Source organism: Triticum dicoccoides, chromosome 2A, assembly GCF_002162155.2.
Source record: "Triticum dicoccoides isolate Atlit2015 ecotype Zavitan chromosome 2A, WEW_v2.0, whole genome shotgun sequence".
Lineage (NCBI taxonomy): Eukaryota > Viridiplantae > Streptophyta > Magnoliopsida > Poales > Poaceae > Triticum > Triticum dicoccoides.
Genome location: NC_041382.1, coordinates 45603303 through 45616173, shown reverse-complemented (window position 1 = coordinate 45616173; position 12871 = coordinate 45603303). Strand labels below are relative to the sequence as shown.

Sequence of the window (12871 nt, the reverse complement as noted above, 5' to 3'; positions counted from 1 at the left end):
ACCAGATCTAATCAAAGTACAAATTTCGTTCAGGCAGTTGGGGACATCATACGAAACACCCCAAAACAGACTATTATTCCAGTTTCCAGTTCCCGTTGGTTAATAGTAGTGTGGTGGTCATCGCAAAAAAAAAAGTAGTGTGGTGGACCGTAGACTGCAGCACAAAAAAGAAAAAAATTGGTCACATGGGACATATGCTAGCGGAATACTAGTGGTAGTATTTTTCGAGAATGAATACTAGTAGTATTTAGGAAGGTAACGCGTTGTTTCTTGTTTTCCTGTGTGTACATGTAGCTTGGAATATAATTCAGGGTTCTGATCGTGCCAAGTCAATATTGTCATGCGTGATAACTGATGACCATGTAACTGAGTAGTTTCGTCTCTTATAGCTATATAAATGTATCAAGAATAGTCTTGCTTGCCACTTCATTCTTACGACAAGGGGCGTCGGCGTGGGCTTGGTTCTTGACGAGTACGTTTGGGGCGCCATGGCCGGCGGTGGAGGGAAGGCCAAGCCGCTCGAGTTCACGCCGACATGGATCGTGGCGTTGGTCTGCTCCGTCATGATCATCATCTCCCTGCTCTTCGAGCGCTTGCTCCACCGCCTAGGCAAGGTATGTGCGTACATCCACCATGAGAGACCACGAAGCTGCCTGCCGTATCTGTCGAAGCAATCGGCCATCAGCTGAACGTTTGGGCACGCACGTTTGCATGCAGAGGCTGATAAGGAGTCGCAAGAAGCCGATGTACGAGGCCCTGCTCAAGGTGAAGGAGGAGCTGATGCTGCTGGGGTTCATCTCGCTGCTGCTCACCGTCTTCCAGGGGCCCATTGGGAAGCTGTGCGTCAGCCCGAGCGCCATGCTCCACCTGCAGCCCTGCAAGCCGCCGCTGCACGAGACGGACCACCTCGGTGGCGCTGTGTTCACCGGCGTGTTGGGTGGGGGGAGGCGCCTCCTGGTTGGAGGAGCCTCCTCCGACGACGAATACTGCCTCAAGAAGGTACAGCTCAAGGCATCAGAAGTGCTTGATTTTGTTTTGTGATATTTTTCTTGAAAAGGAGGATTACCCTTGACGGCTTGACCTCTGCAGATGATGCACACAACCATTTTGTCGGTTCTCGATTTTATTTGTGATACTCTACTTTTCCTTTTTCTTCTGTCTTCGTCGATCTATTGTTTTTCGTCTTTGACCCGTTCCACCTTGTTCTTATCCAATGATTCATTTGACGCCATTTGGCATGCAGGACAAAGTTCCATTACTTTCATCTGAAGCTATTCATCAACTACACATATTTATCTTCGTGTTGGCGGTCACCCATTTCCTTCTCAGTGCTATTACAGTACTTCTAGGAATTGCACAGGTACTAACTAAAACTCTGACTATATTTTTGTTAGTAACGAGTAATTCGTCTACCATAGCTTTTCTAACTACTATGTTAATTGTTGTGCAGACGAGAAATTGGCGACATTGGGAGACCAAGATCCAAGAAAGTGATGACGGTGGTATGTATATATGATGCAAATAGTTTCCTTTCCTTGTTTGGCTAATGATGAGTTCACAAGTTTTCATCAGTTGTATGAAGTTGTGTTACATTTTTTGTTTACTAATGTTGGGTCCTAACTTGCAGCCCCTCAAATGATCAAGCACATTCGAGAATTCAAATTTATTCAAGACCACTTTAAAGGTCATAGAAAGCGGTCGAGGATATTTGGTTGGATGGTATACTTTCTTTTTCTTGTGTTTTTATAAGGATCAAAACATATATATTGCCTTATTTCTCTATTTTGCAATTGGGCTATAAGATAAGTCATCGTCTTTTTAGCGTTCCTTCTTCAAACAATTTTATGGATCCGTCACTGAGGAGGACTACACAACAATGAGACTTGGTTTCATCATGGTAATCAACCTACATTTTAATCGATATATAGAAGTCACGTGTATGTTTTCGGGTATACACTATTAGTGGAGGAAACTTATATATATACATGCTTCATTCCTTTTCACAGAAACATTGTAAGGGGACACCAAAATTCAACTTTTATAGTTACATGATCAGAGCTTTGGAGGTTGATTTTAAGAAAGTTGTTGGTATTAGGTAAGTGCTCAATGCTACTATTACAAAATGCATTACCCAATTTTTTTCTAAAGCATATGCTATGTATAGATCAATTACCTATAGAGAAAATAGCAAATTGATGTCCATGTTATGCTTATGTAGTTGGTACCTTTGGGCCATGCTGATGATATTCCTACTATTGAATGTTGAAGGTATGTATCACTAGAGGTCACAAGTTTTGATCCACTTGTATAACTCTTGTTTTGTTAAATTGTCACAAAAATATATTTATTTATTTACTTATTTTATTTTGGCTAACCCTCACTAGACAATTTTTTATGTGAAAAGTAACCCGACTCTTGTCGTACCGTTATTGTAGGGTGGTATGTCTACATTTGGATTACCTTGGTTCCATTCATTGTAAGTAAACATGAGTTACTATCTATACAAAAACACATAAAAGAAATTTCTACTACATGTATGCATGTTTTAAGGACTAAATACTAATTATATGCCTTCATATGACTTCTACAATGATCTTTCAAACTAAGCATGATCCAAAAAAGGGCAGACTCGTGACATCAACTTATTGTATTTGTGTTTGGCAGATGTTACTTGTGGTAGGAAGTAAGATGGAGCACATAATAACGGAATTGGCTTATGAGGTTGCCCAGAAGGATACGGCTATTCGAGGGGATTTAGTAGTTTCTCCTTCAGATAACTTCTTTTGGTTCCATCGGCCTAAATTAGTCCTTCTGTTGATCCACATCGTCCTATTTCAAAATGCATTTGAAATTGCATTTTTCTTCTGGCTCTTGGTAAGAACAATAAGTAAGCTTGCTGTACCCACAACCTAATTTAACATGAAGTATTGGAGAGTACGATAAGAATCGTGAAATTACATAGAATATAAGTTATGGATTTGATAGTTTCAAATAGGAATCTAATGAATACAAGTAGGATTAACCCTTGCATTTATCAATGTTGCAGGTAACATATGGTTTTAAATCATGCATCATGGGGAAACCAGCATATGTTATTACTCGAGTTGTCATAAGGTACAACAGAAATCACAATGGCATCAACAACTTATTGAGACATCTTAAAAACATACTCATTACTTTTTACTTCTTTCAGTGTAATCTGCCAAGTTCTTTGTGGTTACAGCACCCTACCACTATACGCCGTTGTCTCCCATGTGAGTTCAATTAATAAAGTGGATAAAATTGTAGTTTTGTTGTGATATAATGATTTTCAACTTGAACTATACCTATGAGTATCCATTCTTGATGAATACAAAGCTTGTTTTCACAAATTGATACAATTTTAATGGCTTTATTGTCATGATCAAACAAATATTCTTATCTATCATTGTATTCTAATTTCGTCTCATCATTGGTATAGATGGGGAATTCTTTCAAGAAGACTATATTTGATGACAATGTGACCGAAGGCCTTGTCAACTGGGCTGAAAAGGCTAGGAGAGGCACAAGAACCCCAAATAAAATTACTACAGACGCAAGTAGTTCACCAATTGACGAGGCAAATGGTGGCGCAGTTCAAATGACAAATACACGGGCGAACTCATCGGTGGAGCAAGGGACAGCTAGGCTGATATAGTCGTGTACATTAGTTGCTAATACAAAGGGTCCTGTAGCAACAATTTCGGCAAGTGTACAAATATCTTTTTAGAGGGCACAAATATCTTTCGATAATGCTAGTTATTCGTGTGTTCAAGATAGTATTAATTCTTCCCAACAAATCACTCACCTTCTCTATCCCTCCGTCAACAGACTTTCTCTATGCAACTTGTCTAAAATTTCAAATCCATGGACTCTCCGCCAAACAAGCCACCACTATGGTGATTCCTAAAAATGATTGTATAGAATATCAAATACACGAGAAACCTTCATATGTGAAACATAAATTAAATTAAATTTCACTGTTATAATCACATTAACCTCGCAAAAATATACATTTATTGACTTTGGCATACTGCGCCAACACCAACAAACTTAATTATAATTGTTAGTAGGCCATCATGAGAACATATTCCAGCGAGATAACCACAATGACAAAAATAAACAGCGAAAAGCGAGTTGCGAGACCCTAAAAGCCTCCACGGCGCCACGAAGCGTGCCCTAAGCTTCTAGTGCCCATAACGTATAAATATAAATGAACAAAAGGGCACTCCATTTTCCATGGACATGCCAATTTATCTTTGTTTAGTTAAACCATTAAATTTTCTGAATTGCCATGAGATGCACAACTTTCTATAGTTTATTTCGACATCAAACGATGACATGTGACATCAGCATCAGCCTGAACGTTCAAACTGTGCGTATGCACAGCTAGCCCTCCTACCTTGCTCGCATCGATGGCATGGCCAAATCAAATACTACAACATGCACGTTCCTTCCTTCCTAAGAGAAAAAAAATACTTAATTCCTAATGCATGGCATGATTTGTGGTTACTATTACATCCAGTCCCACCGTACATAATCCTGCCGTAGGGATGGTTCCAGAGACTGTACTTCGTGGCCATCATTAGATACGGCCCCATCAGATATAGTTAACGCTTGCTTAAGGATGGCAATCAAATTAGCACGTAAGCAGTAGAAATGTGTGGCCACCGTTACCTAGACAGCGATCGAGTGGCCGGATAGCACTACCCTCGTGTTACTAGCACAAGCATGATTCACGCTGCTCCTCCTGTCCCGGTCCTCTGCCAAGATAATGACCGTGCTGGCCTGCTACGTGTCTGCATGATAGGAGTACGCGTGTCATAGTGTGCATGCATGAACTGATGAACATACTAAAGCCACCATACGTACTTGTGTACTCCCTCCGTCCCGAAAAACATGTCGCACGCCTAGTTCACTGGTACTTTTGCAAAAAAGACCTCACAGTTTCAAAACCATCTCAAACAAGTCCCTCCGCCATCGTCTTCTTCCTCCGCCGTCGTGCGCGTGTCGCCAAGGGCCGAGGCCGCCCAGCTGCGCGATTCGTCGCCCACCAGGAAGTGATCTGCTGCCGCCGCCGTCGCCCAATCCTGTGCCGCCGCGATCTCCTCCCGCTGCGATTACCTGCGGCGTCGCCAGAACTTCCCAGCACCATCCGGTGGACCAGGAGCTCCTGCTCGTCCTCCTCGAGATCCCGTGCATCCTCCTCGAGCTCCCGCGTCTCCTTCTTGAGCTCCCGCGCATGCGCCGCCGCGATCCTTCCAGCTGCGATCCCCTACGACTGTCGTTGGAACCAGCCTCCACGATTCGATGGACCAGGAGCTCACGCTCGTCCTCCTCTATCTCCTGTGAGTCCTCCTCGAGCTCCCGCGTGTCGCCGTGCTGCTCCTTCTCGCTTGCCCGCGCGCCCGCGCAGCTGCTTCTCCCCTGTCACAGGTGGAGCTCTGCGTGTTGCTGCTATTGCTCCTCTGTCGTGGTGCTGCTGCTGATCTTCTGCACTGTGGGAGAACCTGAACCTGAACCCAAGCGCACAACTGGGTTGAAATTGAACCTGTGCGTTGCACCTGATCTTCTGCTCGTGGGTTCCTCTGCGTCGAACCTGATCTGCGTCGAACCTGATCTTCCTCTGCCTGTGCTGCTGTTGCTGACCCAAGTGAAGCCGTGTTGTGCTCGTCTGCACTCTGAAGAAGGTAGTCCATCAGAATACTGCTACCTGAAAGTTAGTGAAATGGTTTACTGTTAACTGAATCATGACAATGCCAATCATGGAGTAAATTCAGTTGTTAACTTAAAATTCATGGAGTACATTCATTATACAGAAAATGCTGCTGATCATTGTGAATAGAATCATGATGGTTGTTAACTGAAAATTATTAAAGAAACTACTGCTGATGATGGAGTACTTGTGTTGCTTGCTTAATTTGCTGATATGCTGATGTTGCTTGCTTGCTTAATTTGCTGATCTGTTGATGTTGCTCGCTTGCTTAATCTGCTGATGTTGCTTGCTTAATGTGCTGATGCAGGGTTAAATTTCAGTTAAACTATTGTAACTGTGTGTAAACAAAAGGGAAATTCAGTTAAACAAAGGACTTGAGTAAATTCAGTTAAACATGCATTAATACCAAGGCCTTGAGTAAATTTAGAGTTGCTAACAGCATGTTCTGATCCACTAACAGCAAGTCTAAAGTTTCCAGTAAATTGAAAATTGAACATTAACACTTGGTAAATCTGGTCAACAAGAGTCCAACAAAATTCAAAACAATTATGATCCATTTTCCTATTTCAAACAATTTTCAGTAGAGCCAAAGTACTTCCTGCTATGATTTGTAGAGCCACATTGGTTCAGATTTTGTAAAAGCAAATGGTCACAAACATTGTCAAGTGCAAATGATCTGTAGCTCACTGACTAACTACACATTTGGTCAGATTTTGTAAAATTCAGTTAAACTACAATTATTGATGCTAATTCACTAGGAGTAGTTTATATGCAAAGGTAATAAATCAGTTTTGATTCTATTGACAGGAGTATATTTTCTTGACACTTTTCTACCATAGGCATGGTACTATGAGCAAGTAAAATTCAGCAAAACTACTCTAACTAGAGTAAAATTCTGTTAACTACTCTAACTAGAGAAAATGGCTTATGGTTAGAGCAAAGTGTTTGGCTGCCATGGCAGCATTTCTTGTTTGGCTACCGTGGCAACCAAACTAGAAATGGTGCCATGGCACCTATTTCTTGTTTGACTTGCATACTCATTTTGTGTGTGTATATTCTTGTTATGGTACCATGGTGTACTCATCTTTTGTCATTAATGGCAGGAAACATACTATGGATTTGAACTTGATGCCTCAAAAGGAAGAACATGAAACTATTGATTTGAACTTGATGCCTCAAGAGGAAGACGATGAAGGTATTAATTTGAATTGGATCCCTGAATAGGAGGAACCTCAAGTGGCAGAGAATGGAACTATGGATTTGAACTTGATGCCTCAATAGGAAGACGATGAAGCTATGAATTGGATGCCTCAAGAAGATGAAGGGAAAGAGGACGAAGCTCAAGAGGAAGAGGGTGAAGTTATGAATTGGATACTTCAAGAGAAGAGAAGAGAATTGTCAGACAAGGAGAGGCATGGTGTTTACTTCGCTTTGCTGGTAATCGAGCTCAGAGATGGGTCTGTTCAACCAGACGACAAGCTGCTAGTCTCAAACCTGTTGGACATAAGTGTACGATCTGTTGAAAGAATCTGGGAAGAAGCCAAAAAGCAAATTGCCGATGGCAAAGAAGTAGATGTCTCAAGCAAGAAGCCAGGAAGATCTGGTCGAAAGAGAAAGGAGCTGGATCTAGAGAGGACCTCAACAATCCCACTAAATAAAAGAAGGACAATTTGATCTCTGGCACGGTCTCTAGGTGTGGCCCGATCGACCCTACATAAGAGGTTCCAGTTGAATGAGCTCAACCGCATCACAAGCACCGTGAAGCCTCACCTCAAGCTAGAGAACAAGCTGGCGAGATTGAAATTTTGTATGTCCATGGTCGATGACAATTCAATCTCAACTTCTCGGGCTATGTTTAAACCAATGACGAATATGGTTCACATCGATGAGAAGTGGTTTGACATGACGAGAGTGAAGAATAGTTACTATGTACTTCCAGGAGAACCTGAGCCGAAGCGCACCGTGTCAAACACTCACAGCATTTGGAAGGTGATGTTCCTAACAGCTGTTGCCAGGCCTCGATATAACAATGAGGGGGAGCTAACATTCGATGGGAAGATTGGCATTTGGGCATTCGTTGAAGAGACTGAGGCGAAGCGGACAAGTCATAACAGAACAAAGGGAACAAAAGTGTTGACATCAGTGAAAGTAACTAGGCCTGTGTGCAGAGATTATCTAATCAATAAGGTTATCCCGACAATTCAGGATAAGTGGCCTGATGATGACGAGGGAGCAACAATATTCATCCAACAGGATAATGCAAAGCCCCATGTCCTTCCCAATGATGTAGCTTTTCGAGAAGCTGTGGAACAAACTGATCTTGACATCCGATTGCTACAACAGCCCCCAAATAGCCCTGATTTAAATTGTTTGGACCTCTGCTTCCTTACCTCTCTCCAGTCTCTAACCGACTGCAGGTCACCTACAAACATCCAGGAACTGGTACAGGGTGTGGAAGAGGAATTCGAGAACTACGATCCCGACAAGTTGCACAGAAGCTTTATCACATTAGAAGCAGTTATGTTTGAAGTTATGAAAGGCAAAGGAGGAAATCAATATAAGTTGCCCCACTTACACAAGGATCGCATTCAGAATGCTGGCAGGGAAATCATCAGTGTATATTGCGACAGTCAGGTAGTTGTTGATACTAGGGCCATTATAGAAGAAATGGAAATTGCAATAGGAAAAGAAAATGAAAGGAAAGAATTGGCTAAAGAAGGGAAAAGAAAGAAAAGTAAAGGAAAGGGAAGGGAAGAAGTGGCCAGAGAAAGAATGTAGTCAAGAGGGGGCAAAGAGGCCCTTATGTCATGTAGTCAGGTGCTCCTTGTGTATGTCTTATGTAATCTTGTGTCAAGAGGGGACAAAGATGCCCTTATGTCATGCCCTTGTGTATGCCTTGTCTAATCCTTGTATATCAACTCCTTGTTGGAATTTATTGGAATTATCTGGGTTATTTGGATTAATTGAATTATCTGGGTTATTTGAATTAACTGGATTAATTTGGATTACTTGAATTAATTTGGGTTATTTGGATTTATTTGAATTATTTGAATTGATTTGGATTAATTTTAGTTATTTGAATTAATTTAAAATATTTTGATTTATTTCAATGAGGCATGCTAATGTCACAATCAGTATACTTTGAAGGTTAGTGACAAGCAAGGCCTTTGCTAATCTCATATCATCAGTACATGATCTTCTAATCACTACTAAACCAAAAAGAGACCCTTGTATGGAGTTAACTGAACCAAATTTCAAGCTGAGACTAGTTCACTGAAAATGCTCTAGTTCGAAACATGTTTCAGCACACAACACCTACGTCGGGACCTTTGGATCAAGTGCTACCTAGTTCCTCCTTTTCATGGTCTACAATTTGAAATTTTAAACTATAGTTTTCAATCACAGCATGCTACAGAAGCCAAATTCAAAATATAACTAGGAATAATTATGGCTGGTAAAACCACTGTTGATATTTTCATTCAGCATATCGTTTTCCATATGATCAAAGTTTCAAAAAGGTGAGTGCATGCATCTTCGGACGTCCATTTTTCTGAACGAAGGGAGCACCATAAGGTACCATTTCAGACATTCATACTCTTGTTTGCAGTAAGATGAATGTATTACAGCTAACTTGGGCAATTTACTGCATAAGCAAGTTTTAGGCTCTCAGACATCAGCTAGACATGGTCCCTCTTGCCTCCTCTTTTCCAGTTTAAATAATTGTTCTAGAGACAGAGAGAAGTACTGCAAATAAACAAGTTAATCTGAGGAAGGTTTCCTTGAGTAACATAGCTAGTTAATTACTCCTACAAGATGTTTGATCAGTCATGTGTTATCTTTCAGGCAATAAATAGTTATCCTCAGAAACAACTGCAAAGAGTATACTCCAAAATTCAGTAGATAGAGAATAAGTGGTTCAGAGAATACGCACATTCAGTAAATTCAGTAAAGATGAAGTAGAGAAGATTCAGTAAATTCAGTAAGTGGTTCATACCCAGGTTGTATGTGTTGGTGACAGAGATGACCCGGGCTGTAGGACTTGGAGATGCTGGAGAAACAAACAGCATGCTGTATTTTAGTTGAGGTTTATGATGAATTGTTCATCAACTAGGTTGGGGGGAACAAGCATAAATACACAGATGTTGGGGCATAATAACAGGGCAGTACAGATGTTTATGATCAATTATTCAGAAAATTGCTGCCTCGAACCTTCTGAAAATGTGATATGTCATTATCAGTTAACTTTGCACATTGTGTGCGCAGATGCTCGATTTTAAGTTTGGTAATCGCCTCCTTCTGCTCATTTTCGAAACCCTTGCTCATTTCATAGATCACCTTCTGCACCTTCTCTTTGTCAACTCCCTCCATTCCTAATGCAACGTGATAAGAGAATAAATACCAGTGCTCAAACCATACCGGCGCAATCTTAAGCCAGGAAAGAGGGGAATGCAGTTTTACCAGCTTTGGCGTTGGTGTAGGCGGTGTGGTATGACTGCCACGGCCTATCCCCTCCGCCGTCCGATGGTGTCCCCGCCGCCGACGACATCGCTGCGAGGTCTCGCCCGCAGCCGGCACGGAGCGAACAAGAGAAGGAAATGGAGAGGCGCGCCGGGCGCCGGCTGAGGTACTCTCGGCCCGGGATTAGGGCGCTTTTAGGAGAGGAAGGACGATGAGGGGACTATCCTCCGACGAGGCGAGGTCAAAGCTCCGTCGCCAGTGTTATGGCGCGTGCGAAATAAGAAAGGGAAGGCGGTGAGATTTTCTTGGCGACGTCAAGCCATGCCTGGCTCCACTGCCGGAGCCTCTCCTCCAGTTCGCCGTTGCAGTAGCGCCCGCACTCCAGGCCGAAGCCGCCCCGCCGCAGCGCCTGGGTCCGCCGCGCCCGACGCCTACAACGCCAGCCGCGACGCCTCGTCGTCGGGCCCATCAGCGCGGCGGAAATCGAAGATTTTTATGAGGAAGGGGGGATCTTGGGGAGGCAGCGAGCGGCAGCTGCGGCGGCGGAGCAGGAGGCAGCTGCGGCGAGGGAGCGGGGGAGCAGGGCAGCTGCGGCGAGGAGCAGGGCTGCTGCGGCGGGGGAGCGGGGAAGCGACGGCGGCGGGGAGCAGCGCAGCTGGGGATTCTGTCGGAGGAGGATGACGAGGAGTGCGGGTTTGGTCGGGAGAAATTGGAGGGTTTTTTTGAAAAATTGCCCTCGCGACATGTTTTTCGGGAGGGAGGGAGTACTAATTAAGCTTCAGTTTACGCCCTTTAAATACCTAGTCCTCCACGCCAATTCATTCATCCTCACCTTGACCTCGTCTACCAGCACCCAAAGTCTGAGGCGAAGGGAGGCATTGGCTTTGATACTAGCGTTCGCAAGAGATGGGATCGGAGGCGGATGCGGCGGAGATGACCAGGCCCCTCCTTGCCGGCGCGCCGTCGGCGGTGGAGGCGGTGCCGCCGTGGCGGGAGCAGCTGACGGTCCGGGGTGTGGTGGTGAGCGCCATCCTGGGGGTGCTCTTCTGCCTCATCACGCACAAGCTCAACCTCACGGTGGGGATCATTCCTTCGCTCAACGTCGCCGCGGGCCTGCTCGCCTACTTCCTCGTGCGGACCTGGACTGCGGCGCTGGACATGTTCGGCGTTGTCTCCAAGCCCTTCACCAAGCAGGAGAACACCGTCATCCAGACCTGCGTTGTCGCCTGCTACGGCCTCGCCACCAGCGGTATGTTTGCATTTTGCTTTGATATGATCCTTGACTCAAAACAGCCTTCATGTGGACTTCTGAAGCTGATTTCTGCTAATTAAGTACGTGTGGTCGTTGCTTGTGTGTATATTATTTTTGGGTGGGGACCTAAACGGTGTTTGATTTGGGTGGAACATTGCTAGGTATTGGAGAAAGATTAGGTTTGGTTTTACTGTTTTTTTTATTAAAGGAAGTTATTACTCCCTCCGTCCCATAATATAAGAGTGTTTTTGACACTAGCAGTTGGTTTTTACAATTGCATTTCTTAGAACAAATGTTTAACTTTGCAGCGTACGTATCTGATTTTGGTGTTTTTTGGGAGTGGCAGAAAAATTGATGACGATGGGCTTCCCCCTTTTCACATAGTTCACATTATCAATCAATGTTTCCATTTGTGCAGGAGGATTCGGATCATATATGCTTGCAATGGATCAAAAAACTTACGAGCTTCTTGGGACTGATTATCCTGGTAACAGGGCAGTGGATGTGAAGAATCCCTCGCTAAGTTGGATGATTGGGTTTATGTTTGTAGTTAGCTTCATTGGTATTTTTTGTCTCGTTGCCCTGCGCAAGGTAATCATCCACATCTTAGATGTGTGTGCATCTTTCATCTTTATCTGATCGCATTTACATTTTTGTAATCAAGTGCAGCAACTAGGACAACACTTTGCAAATTCGGTAAACTAAGTTCAGTTTGGTGTTTGCTAGGCGATGGTGATAAACTATAAGCTAACCTATCCCAGAGGAACTGCCACAGCTATGTTCATAAACAGCGTCCACACTTCTACCGGAGATGAGTTAGTAGAGTAAGAAACAGATCATCATTGATCCTTAATTTTGTGCATACTGATAAGTTATCTGTACTTTGGAGGGACAGTTATTATTGACTCTCTGATGCTTCTTGTCCGATGATTGGATGAATATATATTTTGTATGATAAAGTGCTGCGCAATTGCACAATTAGTAATTTATAAATAAGTAATCGAAAGAGTGGTTTGTATCGACCTATGGTACTTTTACGGCTTATATCAGGTTATCAAAGTTTACTATGGGTCCCCATGACTTAAGCATTTTAAACACTGTCTCCTAACTGTTAGTGACTATTAAGTTATTTAAAGCTTATTGTCTTCCAGTTGACCTTTTTCCAAGTGTTAAACACTGATGGTTGCCAAAATCCCTTAATAGTCCAATGAAGTTGCACATTAGCCTTCTACCCATTTATCGACCAATTCTCGTTATAGATTGTTTATTGGTCAATTAAGTAGCATGTACATGAGAGAACAAATATATTTTAGGTAATTCAACAGTAATAAAGCTTTACTGATCTATTCAGCTCGCAATTAGTTTGTAATGAATGGAGGCTACGAATTCTACAATCTTATCTCTCTACACAATTGCATATACTTTTA

The 12871-nt window shown here is 43.0% G+C and overlaps 2 protein-coding genes and 1 pseudogene across 3 annotated transcripts; 2 read left to right on the top strand and 1 right to left on the bottom strand.

Annotated features, from left to right (window-relative positions):
* Positions 1–421: 421 nt before the first annotated feature.
* Positions 422–3776, top strand: LOC119353113 (MLO-like protein 1). Of its 2 annotated transcripts, XM_037619702.1 has the most exons (13): positions 423–614; positions 718–999; positions 1244–1360; positions 1451–1502; positions 1628–1719; positions 1823–1897; positions 2007–2095; positions 2219–2268; positions 2436–2476; positions 2665–2874; positions 3047–3114; positions 3194–3254; positions 3461–3776. In XM_037619702.1, exons 1-13 carry the CDS (start codon positions 489–491, stop codon positions 3674–3676), a joined length of 1479 nt encoding a protein of 492 aa, XP_037475599.1. In that variant the 5' UTR covers positions 423–488; the 3' UTR covers positions 3677–3776. The 2 variants fall into 2 exon arrangements, 1 of the variants encoding a protein (XP_037475599.1); XR_005170315.1 differs by lacking the exons at positions 2665–2874; positions 3461–3776 and having other exon boundaries at positions 422–614; positions 2436–2439; positions 3194–3243.
* Positions 3777–5421: 1645 nt separating this feature from the next.
* On the bottom strand, positions 5422–10696 carry LOC119358868 (DNA polymerase kappa-like). The gene is made up of 4 exons (XM_037625271.1): positions 10193–10696; positions 9944–10104; positions 9729–9782; positions 5422–5731 (listed from the first exon to the last, which is right to left on the bottom strand). The coding sequence occupies exons 1-4, from the start codon at positions 10278–10280 to the stop codon at positions 5717–5719; spliced, it is 318 nt and encodes a 105-aa protein (XP_037481168.1). The 5' UTR covers positions 10281–10696; the 3' UTR covers positions 5422–5716.
* Positions 10697–11098: 402 nt separating this feature from the next.
* LOC119358867 overlaps positions 11099–12871 on the top strand; it is a 4636-nt pseudogene continuing 2863 nt past the window's right edge.